The sequence below is a fragment of the Sprattus sprattus genome, assembly GCF_963457725.1.
Source record: "Sprattus sprattus genome assembly, chromosome: 9".
Classification (NCBI taxonomy): Eukaryota; Metazoa; Chordata; class Actinopteri; order Clupeiformes; family Clupeidae; genus Sprattus; species Sprattus sprattus.
Genome location: NC_137928.1, coordinates 28,145,851 through 28,167,306, shown reverse-complemented (window position 1 = coordinate 28,167,306; position 21,456 = coordinate 28,145,851). Strand labels below are relative to the sequence as shown.

General features: G+C 44.9%; 1 protein-coding gene across 1 annotated transcript in view; it reads left to right on the top strand.

Annotated features, from left to right (window-relative positions):
* Window positions 1–21,456, top strand: part of LOC308370420 (membrane-associated phosphatidylinositol transfer protein 3-like) — a gene marked incomplete at both ends in the record, with an annotated part of 106,606 nt that overhangs the window by 16,798 nt on the left and 68,352 nt on the right. The window contains 2 exons of the mRNA XM_080845072.1: window positions 17,926–17,996; window positions 18,630–18,850. Coding sequence (XP_080701198.1) covers window positions 17,926–17,996; window positions 18,630–18,850 — 292 coding nt within the window. The remainder of the gene's footprint in view (window positions 1–17,925; window positions 17,997–18,629; window positions 18,851–21,456) is intronic.

The window sequence follows — 21,456 nt, the reverse complement described above, 5'->3', positions numbered from 1 at the left end:
AACTACTATGCAGATGGAAGCACTCCTGACAGCGCTAAAAAAGCAATCAGGGCTTTGTGAATCATCCACTATGTTCCTTTGACAAACACAGATAATCTTCATTCTATTTGTTTCTCTGCTCACTTTTTTTCCCAATGTATTTTGTTGACTGTGGGTATGTCATCTGGTTTGATTTGTATTTCGTCTAAAACCGAGGCAATGTCACCAGTCTCTCTCTCTCTCTCTCTTCTCTTTCTCCCTCCAACTCTCTCTCTCTCTTTCCTTCCCACTGGCGATCCTGTATAATGGGGACACGGCTCTGGTGAAATGAAGTTGAAGTATTTTTTTTTGGGGGGGGGGGGGGGGGGGGGGGGCGTTCCTCAGGAGCTGTACGGTCTCATGAGCAGCAGCCTCAGATGCACACTCCCCTTCATTCATGGGCTTTATGAGACGGGGGGCTTAGGTGGCCAGACGTCTGATTCATCACTGCGTGTTGGCATGGCAATCCAGAGAAGCTATTATATCACGCTTCATGGAGGCTTTCATTCATGATGGCAATTTCAGTGCGGGCCCTCCTTTGAGTATTATTTACAGACACTTACTTCTCAGGGCAAGAGGTTTATGCCTGCTCTCATACACTGAGTCATGTCATCAACTTTTGACTCACTGATAAAGGCTTTGCACATTTAGCCATTTAATGTATTACAATTATCATGCTAATAGCGTGGTAATAATAATATCAGTTACATATTGTCCGTGTCCATGTTGTTGGCAGCTTGATGGGTTAGTTTACTTTTTCTTTTTTAAATATTTATTTATCGGCCCTTTAGCCTTTATTTGGATAGGACAGTGAAGTATTTTGGACAGGAAGTGAGGAGGAGTGAAGAGGTGTGGAGAGGATCGGGAAACGACAGCAGGCTGGAATCGAACCTGTGTCCTCGTGGGCATTGTAGCTCGTAAATGGGGGGCTTATTGGCTTGTGCCAATACAGCCAATACAGACAGCCTCCTCTGTATGGGCCCAACTAGCTCTGGGCCTCCTGCTGTCCATATTAGCCTTTTCATCAGTGAGAGGTGCAGCTGTCACTCAAAGCTCACCTGCTTTGAAGTGAGGCCAGCAGGTGCAAGACTCCCCAGGTCCCCTGTTGGCAGATGATGATTATGGCACGTGTACACGCGGGCATCTGATTATGATGCTGTAATTGTGTTTTTAGAGCACACGGGTTAGTGAACCCAATCAGCCTTGTGTGGCGGAAAACCAAAACGTTTTCAAACGTGTTCTCCATCCCTGTGTTTGGCATTCATAAGATTGCTTGATACATAGTTATGCATAAACAGACAGATACACAAACACACAGACACACACAGACACACACAGACACACACTCTTACACACACACACACACACACACTCACACACAAGCGCAGTCTGTGCTCACTAGGAGTCTCATCAAACCTGTTATCAAGAGCAAATTGGGATGTTTTTCTGTGTTCATATTTGTGTGTGTATGTTTGTGTGAGGATGTAACCTTGCATATGCGCATTACCCCCCCCCCCCCCCTCTCTCTCCCTCTCTCTCCCTTTCCGTGGTGTTATGATAGGCATCTGGAGCCGTTGTTGATAGTGGGGGATTACGGCAGTGATGGAGGCCTCGTCTGGTGTTAAATGAAGTGTCTCTGGAATGCGCCAGCACCCCCCACCCCTCCACATCCCCCTTCCACCTCCCACAGCTCCCTCACTGGACCACAGAGGCGTTTCAGACACTCTGCTTATTCAGTTAATTACTTTTCAATTAGTGCCATTGCCTAATCATTGTGATTACTCAGATAGGCTGTCCAAGGACGCGTCCCAGCGGTACTGTGTGAGTGGAGAACATTCTGTGATTTATGTCTGAGCGAGTGGCAGCGGAGGAAGACGTCCCCCAGGGAGGAGAGGGAGCTTTGCTGGAGATGGGAGTGTTTGTGCTGGAGTCTGGTGTCTTTTTTTCCACCGTCCCAGAAGCTCCTTGGCAGAGAGGGGCCTCGGCTCTAGGTTCCTGGCACCAAGCACTAATGGGATGGCAGGAAGAGTGCCAAGATGATGCCAAACTCTTCCTCTTTAGCCTGTTATCTCTCTCGCTCTCTCTCTCTCTCTCTCTGCGTGTCCCCCAATCTCTCCCTAAATCACCTCCTCTCCTCTTCTTCTTACACACTCTATCTCTATTTTACCTTTCTCCCTCTCAATCCCTTTCTGTTCTTGTTCTCGTTTCACTCTTTGTTTTACCTTTTCTTCCAGTCCCTGCCCTGGGCTTGTGCCCTCTCCTAGTGAGGCTGTTCAAAGAGCTGTCTCTCTTTCTCTCTCTCTCTCTGTCTCTCTCTCTATCTGTCTCTCTCTTTCTCTCTCTCTCTCTCTGTCTCTCTCTATCTGTCTCTCTCTTTCTCTCTCTCTCTCTGTCTCTCTCTGTCTCTCTCTCTCGCTTCCTGCCACTTTCTCCAGATCACCATACTTTTGGTTCTTATACACCAGGCTGTGCTGTGAGCCTGAACAGCTAATGAAGCTGCTAATGTAGACGGCCATAGCGAACAAGCTTAGGGAAATGTTCCTGTAGTAAGAATCTGATGTTCGCTGCTCGCTGCTCGCTGCTCGCTTGTCCTCCCACTCCTTTGCTGTATTGTAATGTAGCCTGATGTTCCTAAAATTAGCGCCTTATATAAGCAAAGCTCACTGAATGATGAGCAGCGTGAGAGAGAGAGGAAGTGGGGCTCCGTTTCGCCTGTCGTTCTCTGGAATATCCAGCTGAGATAGGTTGCATAAGGGCCCGTTTGTGAAACAAAACAAAAGAAAAAGACACTACCTGTTTACATTTATGTTGCGTTTAGTCATTGAGCTTTTATGCTTTAATGCAAAGGAGCCTACAGCAGCAGCAGTCAGAAACACATTTCATAACACTGGACTTGCTAAGTGAAAATGATGCTTCATTGTTTTAGGCCAAAAGAAAGGGAGCCAAAAAGAAGTGTCTCTGATGATGCTTCCGAGAATTCTTATTTGTCAGTTAAACGGTAATCTTCATTCTTAGCCCCTGGACAGTCACCTATTAAAGCGTCAAACTTAATGAGCAATTTTCTCCTCTCTTTTATCCATCTAATCAGTCCCTGGAGACCAGTTCTAGAGGGAGCCACTGCTGCTGTGGGCCTGCATGCTGTCCCGTGCCCTCCTTTATCCATGCCATCTCTAGGAAGCTGCTCCAAGGCCTTCGCTTAACTTAGCGTGGCCAGCTTCAGGAGGCTGGGGCCGGGGCCTTGCCCTTCATCTGTATGCTGCCTCACACTGGTCCCCTGCCCAGCTGTCTTCACGCTAATTCCCGTTTAATTGCATTCTTTCCCTTTTTGCTTTTTCCCTCCATTTTCCAGTTTAAACACAAAGCGCCTAAAGTGGAAGAAGAGCGAGACAAAGCCTGCCTCTCTCTGGAATAATAATGTGGAACCAGAGAGAGAAAAACACAGAGAGATAGGGACAGAGATAGCGGGGGAGTGAGAGGGAGATAGAGAGAGAGAGAGAGAGAGAGAGAGAGAGAGAGAGAGAGAGAGAGAGAGAGAGAGAGAGAGAGAGAGAAAGAGAGAGCTGCATGCAAGTATGGGAGCACATGAAAGGAACATGCTGCGCCATCTTGAATTCTCCCATAGATCCCAAGGCTTGTTGATAACACGTCTGTGTGTGTGCCTGTGTGTGTGTTTGTGTGTGTGTGTGTGTGAGTGTGTGAGGGTGTTTGCGCTTGTGTGTGAGTGTGTGTGTGTGTGTGTGTGTGTGTGTGTTTGTGTGTGTCTGCTTGTGTGTGTGAGTGTGTTCCAGGGAAAGAGATAGATAGAGTTAGCGACGTGAGAGAGCGAGACAGAGAAATTCATAAAGTGTGGAAATTGGTGTGATGGCACATTGGTTGCAGATAAATATGCTGCTTAACGTCGCCTTTCAAATTCAGGAAACTAGAGGATAATAGATTCAGCAGATTGTGACCCGTTACACATGTGTTGATGTTCTGTTTGAATCAAGGCCGCGCATGTTCGTTGTATGCATATGAACGGAGAGAACATCGAGAGCTCACAGCATTAGTGGCTCCGGCACCCTGGCATACATCGGGTTTATTCTTCTCAGTAGGATGCTGTGGAAACAAATCTAGTCATGGAACTGAGGCAGGCGTCTCTGTGTGTGTGTGTGTGTGTGTGTGTGTGTGTGTGTGTGTGTGTGTGTGTGTGTGCACGTGCGCGCCCATGCCAGTCACAGGTGTTAGTGGCCCAGAGGTTTTGAATGCATCTCAGCTTTACAGAGGCTGTGGCCTTGGAGAGCTAGTACTAGGTAAAGGCTCTCAAGCACAGGAGAACAGATGGTGACACATATTAGTGTTTCTTCACAGTCACAAGGTTCAGAAGGACCAGAAGGGGAAATAAGGGTGACTCGCAAGACAGACATTTTCCTCCTCCAGTACTATGAAGTTGCCCTACATCTATATATAATATACAGGTTTATAAATCATTGATGTTTTTGTGAACTCTTTGCTAATGACTTTTGTCTTTTGTGTGCGAGGGGCAGAAAAGTAGACGTAAAGCACAGTACTTGATATGGGTCAAAGCACAGGTTGCATTGTTTACTTCATTGAGTTAATGATTCCCTTTGAAGATGTGATTGAGGAAGCCTTGGAAAGGAAGAAGCTAAAGTATACATAGGTTGTCTACTGAGAATGAACAAGCTCTATCTGACCTGATCTACTGTATATGTCCACAAATTGAATAATATTAAATAATATGATTTGGTGTTAGAGGCTAAGCTACATCAGCCACAACATTTCTGATGGATTTGGGTTTTGGAAGACAGTTCCAAGAGGCCTGGGGCGGTCACAGATATGGTCTGGACTCTTGGGGACATGTGAACTAAACTGTATTTTACATGAAGAAGCTCACAGATATGGTCTGGACTCTTGGGGACATGTGAACTAAACTGTATTATACATGAAGAAGCTCACAGATATGGTCTGGACTCTTGGGGACATGTGAACTAAACTGTATTTTACATGAAGAAGTCTGTCGCAAAATGTTTGGATGCCCAAGGTGACCAGAGTTAATAACCCTCACCAGTGTTCAGGCACGTGCACAGACATTTTGGGGGGCAGGTGCTAAAAAAAAAAAAAAAAAAAGGGCACCCATCGCCAAAATTATTTATGAAATTAAAAAAAATAATAATAAATTAAAAAAAAAACACAGAAGGATATTTTCAACTTATATATTAGTAGGGTAACTGATTCTCCCTCATTTGATTCGCTCGTTGATGGCCTGTTTCAAGTAAAAAGGGAGCGGCTACTCTGAGCTGCTTGCTGAAGTTCCCTGTCCTTCTGCTTATTGTCTTTTTTTTGGCATTATGCTGCAAATGTTATGGATAATAATTTTACTGTTTTCTGAAGGTTAAAGCATAAGCAGCATTACGCTAATTATGCTGTTCTCAACCTGTGTTTCCTCTTGGCAGGATAAGACAGCTAGCTTACATTTCCCTTATTTTACTCTTTTTCACCCTCTACAATTACTCATACAAGTTTGATCGTTGTAAAACAGGCAAAACGAAGAGATACATAAATATCACGTTGAACAATGTGGGACAAGGATAGCATGACACCGAGAGCTAGCATAGTTTACCTACTATTTTCTAATTCTCGTGACATTTATAAACATAAATTCAACATGCTTTCGAAATTGTCTAAACGGTATTTATACAACACAAAATATACACTTTCAGACAAATAATGTCAAACGTCAGCAAACAGCTGGACAATGCTTTGAAATCAAGTCCGTTTTTTTTTTTTTTTTTTTTTTAGGAAACGTCGGACCAGTTATGTTTTCAGACGTTTTCGGCGGAACTAATGTAGTTGTTAATTTATAACAAACAACGTCAGGGGATTGCACAAACACCGTCATTACCTGTTTGTCTGATGCTGCAGGTCAGTGAAGAAGTAGGCTGCACCGGCCTCAGCCTGGCGCTGGCGCTCAGCGCTGATGTGGGGGATGAGGAGGGAGGGCCGCGGCAGGGGCTTGTGGGCGGTGTAAGATCAAATCAATATATCGATAGAGAACTTGTATAAAACAGTGAGTAAGTTTCACACGGGAAAAGTGTAACCTCAGATGACCAGAGTCATAAATCATTATGGATGTCAAAATTAGACCAACCTGAGAATGTTTTACAATAATGCAATATGCCATGGTAGATAAGACCAAACCTGAGAAATTTTCACCATAATACAATATGCCACATTAGATAAAACCAGAAGTGCTGATGTGGAAGCTTGTGATCTACTGTGTACAGAGGGGACAGATGGTATGTCACCATCCCATGATCATGGGGGGTGTCTTGTGGGCCCAGAGTGACATCACTGGGCTGGGGCTTTAAATGTTTGAACATTGTCTGTATCTTATCAGAATCAGGGTTCTCCAGCCGTTGGTGTGGTGCTGATGTAACATTATTGACTGCACTGCACTGACGGCTGAATTGTATCATCATTTACCAAGTAAACTTATCTTGCTACAAAAAAGCTTTGTCCAGTGACTCCTCTCTTAAACCAGCACGCAGGTATAAAAAACATAGGCATAGAATACTATTCTATGTCTTTGCCGCGGAGCATGTCGGGGCGAAATATTCACAAGAACTCAAATAAATGCCCCCTCAGATATCAAAACACATTTGGGGAAATTGATGACAGAGAGACTAATTTGTATTCTAAAAATATTGATGAATGAAAAAAGAATTGGGCTCCAGAAAAAAGGGCACTTTGTCTCAACCAGGGCACAAGGGCTGGTGCTTGAGCACCACTAGGGGTCTATCTGTGCACGTGCCTGCCAGTGTTCATACTTCCACGGGGGTGTAGGGTACCAAACTCCATCTGAACCTGAGAAAAGGCCAACAGAGTCTACTTTTTAAACCTGGCCCCTCAGGCACAAGGAGGTTTTTATTCCTGTTGCAGCTGTCTGTAGTGTTTCAGTGCCATGAAACTTCATTGTATTTCTAAATGCAATGACGCAATTATGACATCTGCAGAATGGATGTGGTTTTCAAAAACTTTCGTCTTGACGAGGCTGTACAACCAGTGCTGTAGTGGTAAAATTAGAGGTGGGTAAACTATGATTTTTGAGATCAGACAGTCCTCGACCCGATGAAACACGGCGCGAAGCAACGCAATACAAAGCGTCGCAACTCTGTTAGGCTGACCTGGCTATATTCCATTACGTTATCAGTTAAAGCCATATTAAATCAATGACAGTGAATAAATGTGTTTGGAGTTTGTAGGTGATAAAATGTCAAGAAAACAGTTAAGAAAAGTAGGTGTAGGCCTCACAAAAACGAAGGGGGTGGTGGGGGAGACAAAAGAAAGAACCTCTATAGGACCTAAATAAAAAATGAAGGCCTCTGGAAACAGGCCCAGGGTGTTACAGCTGAAAAGTATAATATAAAAAAGAAACCATGCTGCAATTAAACACTTCCCCTGTTCTTTAACCATTGGAGAATGGGCGTGTTCTGGGGTTCATCCCTCTCCTGTGCTTCACCAGCCAGGACTTCGTATACTGTGTAGGATTGAACACTCATGTAGGCTCTTCTTTAACACTTATATTTGACCATGACTGCGAAAATAGAAGATTTTATAGCTAAGCTAAAACATTTCACTTAGCTATGTCTAACTGGCTTGCAAAGAATCTGTCTACAATTTTCAATGAATTAGCGTGATATGCGTGATAGTCTAAGGTGATTTAAAATGAAACCAAATTTATTTCGGATTATTACAACGGCAGAATACAAGGCGCAGAGAACTTTGAGATGTGTAAACACCACTTTGAGATGCGTAAACGCTATTAATAGGTGCGTAAACGCTATTTCCAAAATTCCAGAGGTGCATAAACTGCGTTTACGTGCGTTTACCCTCCACTACAGCCCTGTGTACAACGTACCTTTGCGCACAGAATCAGAAGTGTAATAAGCATTGTTAGTAGTGCTGTCAGTTTAACGCGTTATTAACGGCGTTAACGCAAGCCCATTTTAACGCCGTAAAAAAATGTATCGCGCGATTAACGCTTTTCCATGTTGACAAGAGCATTAAAAAATTTAAAAAAAAAAATGATTGAAGGGACATTTAGAATAGATAAAAATTTGCGATTAATATTCTAAATGTCCCTTCAATAATTTTTTTTTTTATTTACGATTAATCAAGATTCATTTTGAGTTAACTATGACAAAAATGCGATTAATCGCGATTAAATATTTTAATCGTTTGACAGCACTAATTGTTTGTTACACAATATTATCACACCATTATTCTCCCTATCAATCAACTTGAGGGTCAACTTGCGATATTATTTAACGAAAGAATATTTACGGTAACTCGAGAAATAAGCAAAAATGTGTCATGATTTGGCCTCCTGCTTACCAACGCGGAGGGCGCCATTTTTGTTTACATTGACCGACGTGATACGCTTGAGCTGATTGGTCGATATTATAGCTGCAGCGACACGGAAACCAATAGGGAAGTTCGGTTCATTGTAATCTATTTAAGTGCGCACAAGCAATTTGGAATGTGTTTTTTCGCTTTATGAAGACTATTTACTTTTGACGTTGATGGATAAAGTTAACTTGTCGCATCTGCTCTTAGTTTACAAATGGCCGCCACCAACAGATTTGGGTACGTTTCTGTGTATGTTTTTTTCTTCAAAAAAAGAACTTTACAATAAAGCTCAATTTTTTCAGTTATAAATGTTTGTAACTGATTACTAGATGATGATGTGTTTCACACTTTACAATAAGGCTCCGTTTTGCCAGTTATAAATGTTACTAACTGATTAATAAAGGGTGATTTTGTTGGGTAATGAGTAGTAAGCAGTTACTTGATCTTGGATGGATGGATACTTTATTAATCCAGAGGGAAATTTTAGGACATCCAGTAGCATCCCGACACAACATCCATTTTTTTTTTCAATTTGAATTTGAATTACATACATTTGAATGCACACTATGGTCTTATCTGGTTTTCCAGAGCTGATATAGAACAATTTTTTTTTTAAATTGTGCTTTCTTTGTTAGCTAGTGACGTGACGACATAGGTCAGAAAGTCACAGACCAGCGCGCCCATGGCAAATAGGGAGCTTGAGTTTTATATCTTGCCTATATGGGGGGGGGGGGGGGCTTCTTGTGTTTTCCGTTCCGTTCCCACGGTACTCCTTTTGAACGTGTTCTCCCTATGCGGATGTGATTTGTGGATGTTGTGTCTGGATGCTACTGGATGTCCTAAAAATCTGTTCCGTTCCCACTTCTTTTGAACGTGTTCTCCCTATTTTTTTTTTTTTTTTTTTTATTCGGATCCCCATTAGCTGATGCCAAAGACACCAGCTACTCTTCCTGGGGTCCACACAAGAAAACAACGTACCAAACAACAGATAAAAAAGGAAAAGCATATAACAAAGAAAAAATCAACATACAAACAACAGATAAAGGAAAAGGAAAAGACATATAACAAAGAAGAAATCAACATACAAACACCAGATAAAAGAAAGGAAAAAAAAACTAAATAACCTAACCATCACACACAAAAACAACAGATGACAAATAGGAAAAAAGGATAAGTGAGTAGAAAAATCAAAATTAGTAGCCTAATACATACTAGTATCCAGTGCTAACAGCCATGAGGTGTTGCTTCACTTGTTTTTTGAATCCAGCTTTTCTTGGTTTTTGAGATGTGATCTGGAAGGGAGTTCCATTCTACCATAGCCCTGCATAATACTGTACGTTGTTTTGAGTTTGTTTTTATTGTTGGAATTGTGTAGTTACCACTGGTGGCATGTCTGGTGGGGTATGTGTGTACATTAGAGCTGAGTGTGAGCTGCCTAAACAAACAGTCTGGGGTTTTTAATGTGTAAATTTTTTTAATGAAAGACAGAAGTGATGCTTTAAGCTTCTCATCAACTTTCAGCCAGAAGAGTCGGTCATGCATGTTTTTCACGTTTGCTCTTGGTGTGCACTTAAGGGCAAGCCTAGCTGCTCTGTTTTGTACCCGTTGAAGCTTCCCTAGATTCGTTTTTGTGGTACCTGACCAGACTACCGAGCAATAATCTAATTGTGACAATACCAGGGTCTGCAGAACCTGTTTAGTCAGATGAGGTGTTAAAAAAGAAGAGCATCTTCTAACCACAGATATATTTCTATCCATCTTTTGCACCAGTAGATCTATATGTTTTGACCATGATAGTTTAGAGTCTAAAGTTACACCCAGAAGCTTTGTTTCCTGTACTTGCTCAACAGCAACATTGTTCAGTACCAGGTTCAGCAGGGGTTTAGAGCTTAGTGAGTGCTTTGTCCCAAATACAATGCTATGTGGATGTGACTTGTGGATGTTGTGTCTGGATGCTACTGGATGTCCTAAAATTTTCATCCATCCATCCATCTATCCAAGATCAAGCTACTGCTTACTACTCATTACACAACAATCACCCTTTATTAATCAGTTACTAACATTTATAACTGGCAAAACGGAGCATTATTGTAAAGTGTGAAACACATCATCATCTAGTAATCAGTTACAAACATTTATAACTGGCAAAATGGAGCCTAATTGTAAAGGGGGGGGGGGGGGGGGGGGGGTAGGGGCACGTTGTGAGACCCCCCCTCCTAGGGTTTAATCTCTAGAAACAGATACAAGAATGGTAGGGAGTGTGTTATTAGGCTAGTAGAGCAAGTTAAGGGATAGACAGTGGGTTGCCAAGATGGGGATCTTCCCAAATAGTGAGCCTGCATCGATATATAAAAACTGTGTTTATAACTCATTTATAGGGGCTTATTAATGACTTACAAAGGGTTTACAACCTAATTAATAAACTATTTATAAACCATTTATAATGGAGTCTTATTGTAAAGTGGTACCAGTAAGACTGAAGAAGACAAATTCACATTTCTAAACTTTGCTTTGGTTCGCACCACATCGCATTAAGACAGGGATAAACGCTTTTAATAACATGTTTTCAAATACGATGATGCAGGTAACAAGCCAGGCTTCCCGGTTCCATCTAAATAGGCCTAATAAAACGTAAATTATTTCAGCAATTGAAGATGGATGAGTTCTTATCCTCACGCATATCGCTGCATATTAGGCTAATTCATTGAAAATTGTAGACAAATTATTTGCAAGCCAGTTAGACATAGCTAAGTGAATGTTTAAGCTTAGCTATAGAATCTTCCATTTTCGCAGTCATGGTCAAATATAAGTGTAGAGGTTTTCACTGAGGTTTTTAGTCAGATCAGCCGGACTGCATAGGTTCTACGCTCAATCCAGTTTGTGAGGTATTGCGCAATCTGAGATGAGGCACAGCTCGTCGTTGCCTCACCGTCTTGCTGTCTTCTGTCTGTTTGAACAGGACATGTGCAAATTCAGCGATTTTAAATTATTATAAAACTGCTCGAAATGATTGGTATCATGCAGAAAAAACATTTATATCACAGACCAGTAGAAAATATTTATTTCCTTTGATCGTTATTTGTTTTTTACTTTAATGATGACAGGGGCTCTGCCTCCCCTGACAGCACGTCCGTGCTCTCGCATAGAAACGTGGGCGCGGAGCCAAGCTGTTTCCTCACTGAATAGGCATATGCTTAATCAAGTCGTAATTTGAGGTAACCTATAATGGTGATTCCCTGGCTATTTAGCCTTGTTTTTGCTTTTGAATGAATGGAAATATGTATATGTCACGGGGTGACTATATTCAGTGGGGGAGGAACAACACACCTGAGAATCAAGTTCCCAGGGGGAACGCTTATTACGCGACGCACTGGACCTAGAGCAGGAGGTAAACAATGGCCAGGTGTAGCCAATACATCGCGTAACAGGCAAACAAGCTGCAGCTGTAAGGCTGGCAGTAACTTAGCTAGTCATTGCCTAATGGGAGGGGTAGAATACTTTTAAGCTACAGGTTGCCATCAGCAAGGGCGGACAACACACACGGAAAAGAGCGAGACGAGGAGTCGGAAGGAGCAGGGAGTCAGGAGGAGGAGGAGAAAGAGAAAGAGAAGGAGAAGGAGAAGGAGAAAGAGAAGGAGAAGGCTTTGGAGGTCAGAATCCGGGATCCGAAGGAAGGCCAGGCACCCAGGTCCCAGACGACCAAGGAAGGTCGGACGGACGGACGGGCAAGGTGCCGAACGGAGGCACTGGAACCGGCATTTTGCCGGTGTAGGACGGCGCGACTCTTCCCCCAGCCAGAGACTGCCGTATCGCCGGAGCTGCGTATCGCGAACCCTCCTCCCCTGTCACATCCATCGTGGAAGCCTTCACAAGAAAGACCAATAGAGTGAAGAACGTCGGAGCACACTGAAGTTAAGTAACCTACCTCCTTGTTACATTAGCGCTTGTTCAATACAACACACCCGCCTGGATACCACCATTGATAGGGAGGATAGCGGTCCCTGTCGAACCCAGACCCACAACAGAGGAGGGGGATCCCCTGCCCCAGCCCAGACGCTCCCAACGGGACAATCAGGGTCGACCGCCTGAGAGGTATGGCACCTGGACTGCATCTTCTGGTTCTAAGGACTAGAACCCATTAGTGGAGGAGGATGTCACGGGGTGACTATATTCAGTGGGGGAGGAACAACACACCTGAGAACTAGGTTCCCAGGGGGAACGCTTATTACGCGACACACTGGACCTAGAGCGGGAAGTAAACAATGGCCAGGTGTAGCCAATACATCGCGTAACAGGCAAACTAGCTGCAGCTGTAAGGCTGGCAGTAACTTAGCTAGTCATTGGCTAATGAGAGGGGTAGAATACTTTTAAGCTACAGGTTGCCATCAGCAAGGGCGGACAACACACACGGAAAAGAGCGAGACGAGTCGGAAGGAGCAGGGAGTCGGGAGGAGAAGGAGAAGGAGAAGGAGAAGGCTTTGGAGGTCGGGATCCGGGATCCGAAGGAAGGCCAGGCACCCAGGTCCCAGACGACCAAGGAAGGTCGGACAGACTGACGAGCAAGCAGCCGAACGGAGGCACTGGAACCGCCATTTTGCCGGTGTAGGGCGGCGCGACTCTTCCCCCTGCCAGAGACCGGCATATCGCCAGAGCTGGGCGTCGCGAACCCTCCTCCCCTGTCACATCCATCGTGGAAGCCTTCACAAGAAAGATCAATAGAGTGAAGAACGTCGGAGCACAGTGAAGTTAAGTAACCTACCTCCTTGTTACATTAGAGCTTGTTCAATACAGGTAACCGTCAGCTAACGGTGGACCTGCGCTCTTTTGCTTCCAAGGATGCTGCCTGTTGTTTCCCCGCTCTACCTGCTACACACCCGCCTGCCTGTAACCCAGCATTGCCCTGTACAGTAAGTACGTGGAGCTTACTGCCCGGACTGTTCATTCCTCTTTTGCAGGCGATTGTTTTAAAGTGACTTTTTGTGCTGTGTGCAGTGTTCACCTTGAGTGCCATATTTGAAGTGTTTTCACAAATTGTCTGCAATTTTTAAAGCGTGGATTCTATTAACAGTTCCGGGTGGCTGACTGCCCATAACCTGTGCAGGATACATGCCTTTTAAAACCCTTCTGACAGGCTACTGTTCGCTAGCCCCACAGCCCTGGATCTCCTGCTGGAGGAGGCATGTAGCAGCATCCATCGACTGCCCTAGACCCTCTGCAGGACCCCAGACGTGCCCCGGCCTACTACACGCTGCCTCATTCCCTGGCCCTCGTCCCCAGCATTAAACTCCTTTGAAATATTTATTTATAAAATAACTTTTAACCTGGTGCCTTGTGTCTCTGACATCATCTTTGAGGTGGGGATACGGTTCGCTCCTCAGTCAAGTGACAGTTAAGGTGAAGTGGAGGCCCCAGTGCCCCCCACCTGTGACATATACATTTACATTATTGGTTTATTATTGTCTACAGTGTAGTCTACTACGAACATACATTTTATCCTTGGCTTTAAACTGATCATATTTATAGAGTGGTTCTGTGGACTTTAAAGCATTGATGTGTCAGTGCACCTGGCGTGGGTTTGTGTGCGTGTCATGATGTGTGTCGGGCGATATAGGGGCCTCATCCTGGTAATTAGCCCCAGGCCTCCAAATGTCTTAATCCGGCCCTGTCTACCAGTCATGCCTTTTGCAATATATGTTGGTCCACAATTAGCATTACCCATAGTGGACTCTATGATGATAATACACACATCTCTTCCATCAAACACAAAACAGCCAGCACCCAAGTCCAAGGGAATAAGAGTCTGCTGTCAATGGGTTTTGAGACCCAGTCCAGTGGCATGACCCTGACTGAGAAAGTCGCCTGTTCAGCCATTATTTTATTTTAGAAGGGTTGCATTTTGTGTACAGAAACTTGTAAAATATGAGATACTTCCACCACAATATGAAAAGTTTGCCAAAATAGCCACAGCCAAACTCACGTGATTAAGAAAAGAGACCCTCTCAAAAAGTGATCTTACAGACTACAAATAAGTCTACGTTTGTAGGCTGAATGCCAAAATATTGTTTCTTTTACAAGTGCATATCAAAATTTTGCCAGTGGCACCCATTAACGCAGTACAGATTTCACTTAAGGAAAAATACTTATTTACTGGGGAAAATACTAATTTTGGAACCATTGAGTACAGATTAGCACACCACAATGTTGGCAATACTGGTCATGTGTTGCTGGCAGCCCTCTGAGCACAAACATTTGAATTGGAAATGAAGCCTCATCTGCATCTTCCTGATACCACATTTATCTAAGAAAAGCACCTGCATAGGGAGCTCTGCATTTGCACAAGGGCTCAGTCCAGGCAGAGACACCGCCATGGTTATTATCAACGACTTTCCATGGCCGTACACCTTATTAGAAATCCCAGCAAAATCCTGTCCTGGCATGTCCGTGAATGTAGTCATAGATATTGTGAAACTCTAGACAAGCAGGGCATGTTTGCAGAACATGGGTCTTGTGCTCACTAACCATGCCATGCAAGATCCTTTTTGTGTGTGTTTGTGTGTGTGTGTCTGTCTGTGTATGTGTTCTTTGTCTGTGTCTGTGTGTGTGTGTGAGGTGGTAACCTGCTAAGAATATAACATGCTTTCAACCGGCTTGGTCAGACAGATACTCTAGACTTACAACATCAAAGCCTCAAAGCATAAATGTTAAAGACTAATGATTTCTCCGGAGGTACTTGTGGGATGGCATATAAACAATTAGTGAACATGCCTCCTTGCCTTTTTGATCTTTTGATCTTTTTCTTCTAAGTGACCTGGGCTTTCAAACCCTAGGAATCTCTCCACAGACTAGTCAACCATCGTCCCTGTAATAATACATGGCCTCGGTTTGTTCAGTGGATGAAAGAGATGTGACTGTCTGTCTGGAATGAAGTACATCCAAACGTGTGTGTGTGTGTGTGTGTGTGTGTGTGTGTGTGTGTGTGTGTGTGTCAAAGCCTTTCCCTGTAAGCACACACCTTACTGTCTGCACATGTGTCTGATTCATTCTGATATGCCACAGATCACAGAGTTAAGAGCAGTCTGCAGTCATGCGGATGTGCTGTGATGTTTTTGGCCCTGACATTTCTGCGTTTATCACAGTACTCAGCGTGTATCTGTATTCTGTAAACACATTGACACGGCCCATCTCCATCTCTCCTAGCTCCCTCCAATTTTGGTGCGCTTTGCAAGATGGCATAAATCAAACGTCAGATACAGAAGTGGCAGCAGCTACTGAAAGCTGGTAGAGGAATCAGAGAGACAGGGGTCGAGGCTGGAGAGAGACAGACACATCTCACATCACCGGGAAGGGGTAGTGTGAACAAAATGTTTCCCTTCAGTTTTCTGAGCACTAACAACAAAACAACTAACAGTCCAAGGTGTCCCATGAGAAAGAGAGAGAGAATGACACATTAGGACCTAGATCAATATTCTTCTTTGTCTTATTTTGAGGATAATAAGGATAAGGATAAGGATGTCTTTTCTGTTTCATATCCATCTGAGTTCTTGTCCTTATTTGACCCCGCCTACTGTTTACACTTTGCTCTTCTAACAAGTGGTTTTTAATGACATTTACCCACTCACTTTATGTCCCTGAAGCAGGCTATGTTTCTACGCCTAAGTCATTGTTGACAGCCACTTTGTCATTACATTTCCTCCATTGGGGGCTATGCATGAAAAGTTAATTCAGCACGAGGACTATTTGAATCCCAAGGATCGTCAGCAGTTGTGGCGATTCATGTATTCGAAAGTTAATTAAAAACCCACACAAGCATAAATAACTGGACCTTATCAGAGGCTCCCATACTCATGATGAATGATTACTTGAGGAAACCCACTCGGCAACGCTGGCTGCCCGTCTACTCGCCAGTTTAGAAACGAGCCACATGAGCTCAGAGGAATTCATCAGAGAAAGAACCTCTGCTCCCTCTAGTCCATGCCGATGGGCAGGCAACTTCCGTGGCGGCCATGTTTGTGACTCCATTGCCTCGTTCTTTGAGGCAGTAGTTGACTTGAGCATGTGTTGACTTTGCACTACTTCTTTAATAAGGAGTGCTTTTAGCTCCAGATAGACAGCTCCCTCTTAGACTGCAGTGGTTCACTGATGCAAATAGGAAGAGAATCTCCTGCTCTGAACTCTGCCTGTCAGTCTCAGGAGGAAGTGTCTCTCTGGTGCACACAGCACTACATTCTCTATCCTCTACTACAGCCTATACAGCTCACCAGATCCTGTTTCTCAGCTCACCAGATCCTGTTTCTCAGCTCACCAGATCCTGTTTCTCAGCTCACCAGATCTTGTTTGATGATGTGTTTTTAAACAGAGTTCTGGGTTTCTGCTTCTCCATGGCCCATTCTGGCTACATGGCCCATTCAAAATGCAAGCAGTGATTTCTCCCACAAGCCTGAGCCATTGTGTGAATTCTGCTTCTAAGCTTAAGGTTGTTGAACATGAAAAGGGTGAAAACAAAAGGGTCCACCTTTCAAACTATGGAACTGAAGTGCCTCTACTCCTTTCTCCAGTAGAATGAGTGCCATGTTTGTTATCCATCATAAGCTACATGGGTTTTTCCAGCTCCTCCTTCAGAGGGCTCCATTCGGTTGCAATGAGAAAAGACAGATGCCCTTATTATTCAGTTATTCATGGCTGGAGAGACGGAGGCTTTTTCACAGCATGCATTTTTAATCCCAACACACCAACATCAACAGCTCCCGCATCCGAGGCTGGTACCTCTTCTCTTCCCATCATGGGCTGGCGCATTCATTCTCTCACTCTTGCACAGATAGGCTCCAGTGACTGCACTGCTGTGTGTCCAGGTGCAGGGAGAGGAGAGAAGGGACAGTATCAGAGAGAAGTTAAACAAGCAGTATATGAAGAGTGGGGCTAAGTGCCAAGCCCAGAGCTGGAGTGACAGGAAGGCAGAAGAGAGAGGTAATGGCTTTGGCCAGGAGCCTGCACTAGCTAGACTAAACCCCGCAGAGCTGCAGAGCCCAGGACAGACTGAAGCAAACAGCCCTCTTAATGCACAGTGTTTTTATCTTCCTCCTTGTCTCTCTCACTTCCTTTACCAGTCATGGTCTGGGAGGGAGAGGGCAGAGGGTGTGGCAGTAACACTATGTCTTTGTTGTGCTAATATTGATTCTCTCCAGCGAGATGCTGGGCCTGAAGCACAGTGTGGTTGTTAGTGTCTAGTCTTGTCTTATAGTTTGTAAAAACCCAAATATAATCGAATGTAAGGGAATTAAATGGTGAAACTGCAGAGATTCACAAGCTCATAAGATGAGCTCACTGCGTCGGATCAATAAGCACATAAGATGAGCTCACTGCGTCGGATAAATAATCATTCTGCATTGGATGTTATCGTGTGAAAAGCTGCTTGATTGATTGATGGTCTCTATCGCTCTCTCTCTCTTTCTTTCTTTCTTTCTCTCTCTGTCCCTCTCTGTGTTTCTCTCCCCTGCTCCACAGAGAGCCTGTACCGCCATGGCCGCCGCCGATGCCACCCCCAGAGCAGCATTGATGGCCTGGAGGATATTGAGGTAGATTCCCCCGCACTACAGCACTCTCATGGCCTGGAGGATATTGAGGTAGATTCCTCCACACTACAGCACACTCATGGCCTGGAGGATTTTGAGGTAGATTCCCCAAAACTACAGCTCACTCATGGCCTGGAGGATATTGAGGTAGATTCCTCCACACTACAGCACACTCATGGCCAACCATTTACCTCTGCATGTGGCAGCAGAATGGTACTTATCTCTAAGTGCACAGTTTAAGGAGAAGTATTGTACTGTGCATCTAGGCTGATAAAACCAGATGAGAAAATATCTTAAGATGTCATATGCCAATTTGGATAGCCTGTTTGAAATACTTTACAGTTAGTGAATAATTTGTAAACTATACTGGTCAAAATGCCTATCAACCAGTTTTTAACATTTCGATGCTTGTAATCCCAACTGTCCTGTTTTGCTAACTGTAAACAGATCGTTTTTAAAAGATGGGCTGTGGGACTGTTTATTGACTTGCTGTATGTACTTATAGTTCAACAGTCTCTCACAGCTGGGCTCTGTCCTTGTGCTACAAACAGAACTCTATAGAAAAAGCACTCCTCTTGCCCTCACTTGACCTTTGATGTTTCATCCTGACTTCACCTCTTCTCCTCTAACCCCCAGAGGAAGTGTAAGACTGAGGTTCTGATCTTGCTGGTGCACGGCGGGAACATCCTGGACACGGCCGGTGGTGACCCGGGCACCAAGGCGGGCGACGCGAGCACGCTGGCATCTGTGCTGGAGAAGGTGTCCAGTGCCCACTTCCAGGCAGCTGCAGAACATGTGCTCATCAAGATGGTGCCCTGCCCAGCGGTGTGCGCCAAAGCCTTCTCTCTCGTCTCCAAGTGAGTGATGGAGGGAAGACTAATAGTGTGTGTGTGTGTGTGTGTGTGTGTGTGTGTGTTATACTAAAGAGACGTTTGCTTTCTGGCCATATCCTCAGGAGCATGTGTAACAGAAGGTGACACTATATATTCTTGTTGAGATAGACATATTGATGCGTTTGGATGGAGAAGAATGCCTCGCTCTCAGCAGCCATTAACAGCTTGTCCTATATATTACTAAAGGTGGTCTGATTTAAGACTCAAAGCCGGGTGCTTTCTGTGTGTATCATGGGATTCAGGAGCACATGGTGAGCGGGTTGGAACAAGTGCATCTGTTTGGCATCCATACTAACTCAGGCTAATCAGTGGGACTGCCATTAGTGGGCCGCCCGCAGATGGCAGAAAAGATCTGGCCTCCCGCCGGAGTCAAATGTCTTGGCCAGACAGAGATGGCGCAGTGGCAGCGCTGATGAAGGTTAAACAGAGGAGAGCATCGCCCTCAGCATTTAGGAAGAGAACAAACACACCGCCGGAAAGACGCCGCGCTAATTAGCATGCCACTGACATTTAGCGTCCTATCAACAGCAAGCGGAATATGAAATTCATAACCTTTATGGCTACAGTTCTCCTCTCATTTTTAATTGTCTTTTTTAAACAGTGCAAACCTCTGTAGACATTTTACCGGCAGGCCGACATGAAAGAGCATCGATTCACAAGCAATCTATTAATTGCCTGGCTGTTCCTGCCTTTCTCTGGGGCTCAGAAAAGACAGAGTGATGGAGCACTGTGTTTACCTAACTAACTACCTCCGCACCGTCTCTTTCGCTCCCCGTCTCTTCTGTGATGGCGCCTCTTGACAAGGTTATGGGGGGGTGGGAGGGGGACAACAGTCAAGAAGATATCTTACCAGGGCCGGTCGATGCGGGAGCGAGCACATGCACACCTGCACCGGATGCACTGGTCTCCGTACACCTCCCAGATTTGTGCGGCGTATGAATCTCCTTTTGATCACCACGGGTAATGAAGGCTTAGGGGACCCGTAAGAGCTGCTCGGTTCCCTTTGACGGTGGGCCGCTTCAGACCCCATGCAGCAGGAGAGAAAGCTGGCGGCTCAGGCTTTTATCCCGGCACCAGGCCTCCACACACAAATACCCCTCTAATTAAAATGGAGGCTGACTGTGTGTGCAAGGTCTGGCCAATCAAATGCACTATTTTGAGATGGTTTTGATGAGTCATTACAATCATTATAAGGTGCTTTGCTGATTTCATTAGATGTTGTGATCTTTTGGCTGGAAGGCATCGGTGTAAAGGGTGGAGAGGGAAATAAAAAGAGAAAGAAGCAAAGCAAAAAAGGGACTGTAAATCGGAGGGTTAGCAGAACTAAATGTTGTGTCCTCATTTCTGCCTTGTTGAATCTCTCCATGATGGAAATTTGAAAAGAAAGACATCCTTTGGGAGCACAGCAGGGCTGAGTTACGGACACATCTCTCAATTCCCTGCTCACTGACGGCCAAAACTCATGCATGCACACACAAGAGCTCCCCCTCTTTCTCTGACACATACACATAAACACAGATAAACTAGTCCACATAAACACTCTGTCACACCCACACCCACACACACACACACACACTCATGCGGACACACTCAAACAAGCCCACATTATCATGCTGTGGCACATATTCTCCAGCTCCCATGTAATTTAAACAGAGCAGCCTTCTGTAGACTCAGTGGCAGGAGAGCGGCGTCGCGACCCTGTTTATTTGCATGCCAATCAACAGTGACAACAACAATAACAACAACAACAGCAGCATTAAAGGAGTACGCATTGGGGAGGGAGGAGAAGATTGGCGGCACGGAGCAGCACATTTAATCTGCTGTGGTCGGCCAGCTTGTGGCGGTGAGAGCCAGCGAGGGGTGGAGGAGTGAGACGTGACGCAGGCTACCTAAGACAGCCGGCCGCCCGCAGCAAACAGGGCCACTGCAGGAGGACCACAGCACAGCAGCCTCACAGGATGCCCACTCCCTCCCTCCCTCTATCTCTCCTTCGCTCCCTCCCTTCCTCGCTGGGTGAAAGCAGTTTCATGCATTGTTTGTAGTCCTCCAAGTTAATAGCTCTTCAGTGTTTCTCCCCTGTGCTCCTTCTTTCCTGGGTGACACAGGGGGTTAAGATGCTGTGGCGTGCGGCAAGGTATAAAGTGTGTGTGTGAGTGAGAGAGTGTTTGATAATGAGAGGCTGACGTGATGGCTCACAGAGGCACACCTGTAGATGAAAGGAATGAAAGCAAGTGCAGCCGTGCTTCGCCTTCACCGCGCGGTATGGCACATCCAATAAGTGAGTCTGACAGCCAAGGCTTCCGGAGCGATCCGCTCACAGTCGCACCACAGGGGCGCAATGATCTCCTACGTGACTATCGAAGCAGTAATGAATTATTGCTCAAAGCCCGAGAGAGCGCTCCTCAATGCTCAAATCAATGCTCAATGCTCAGGGAGAGTGTGAGAGTTTGTTCCCAGGTCTCCAGAAAGGAGTACCGTCACAGGGGGAGAGAGTGAGAGTTCGTTCCCAGGTCTACAGAAGGGGTAATGTCACAGGGGGAGAGAGTGAGAGTTCGTTCCCAGGTCTCCAG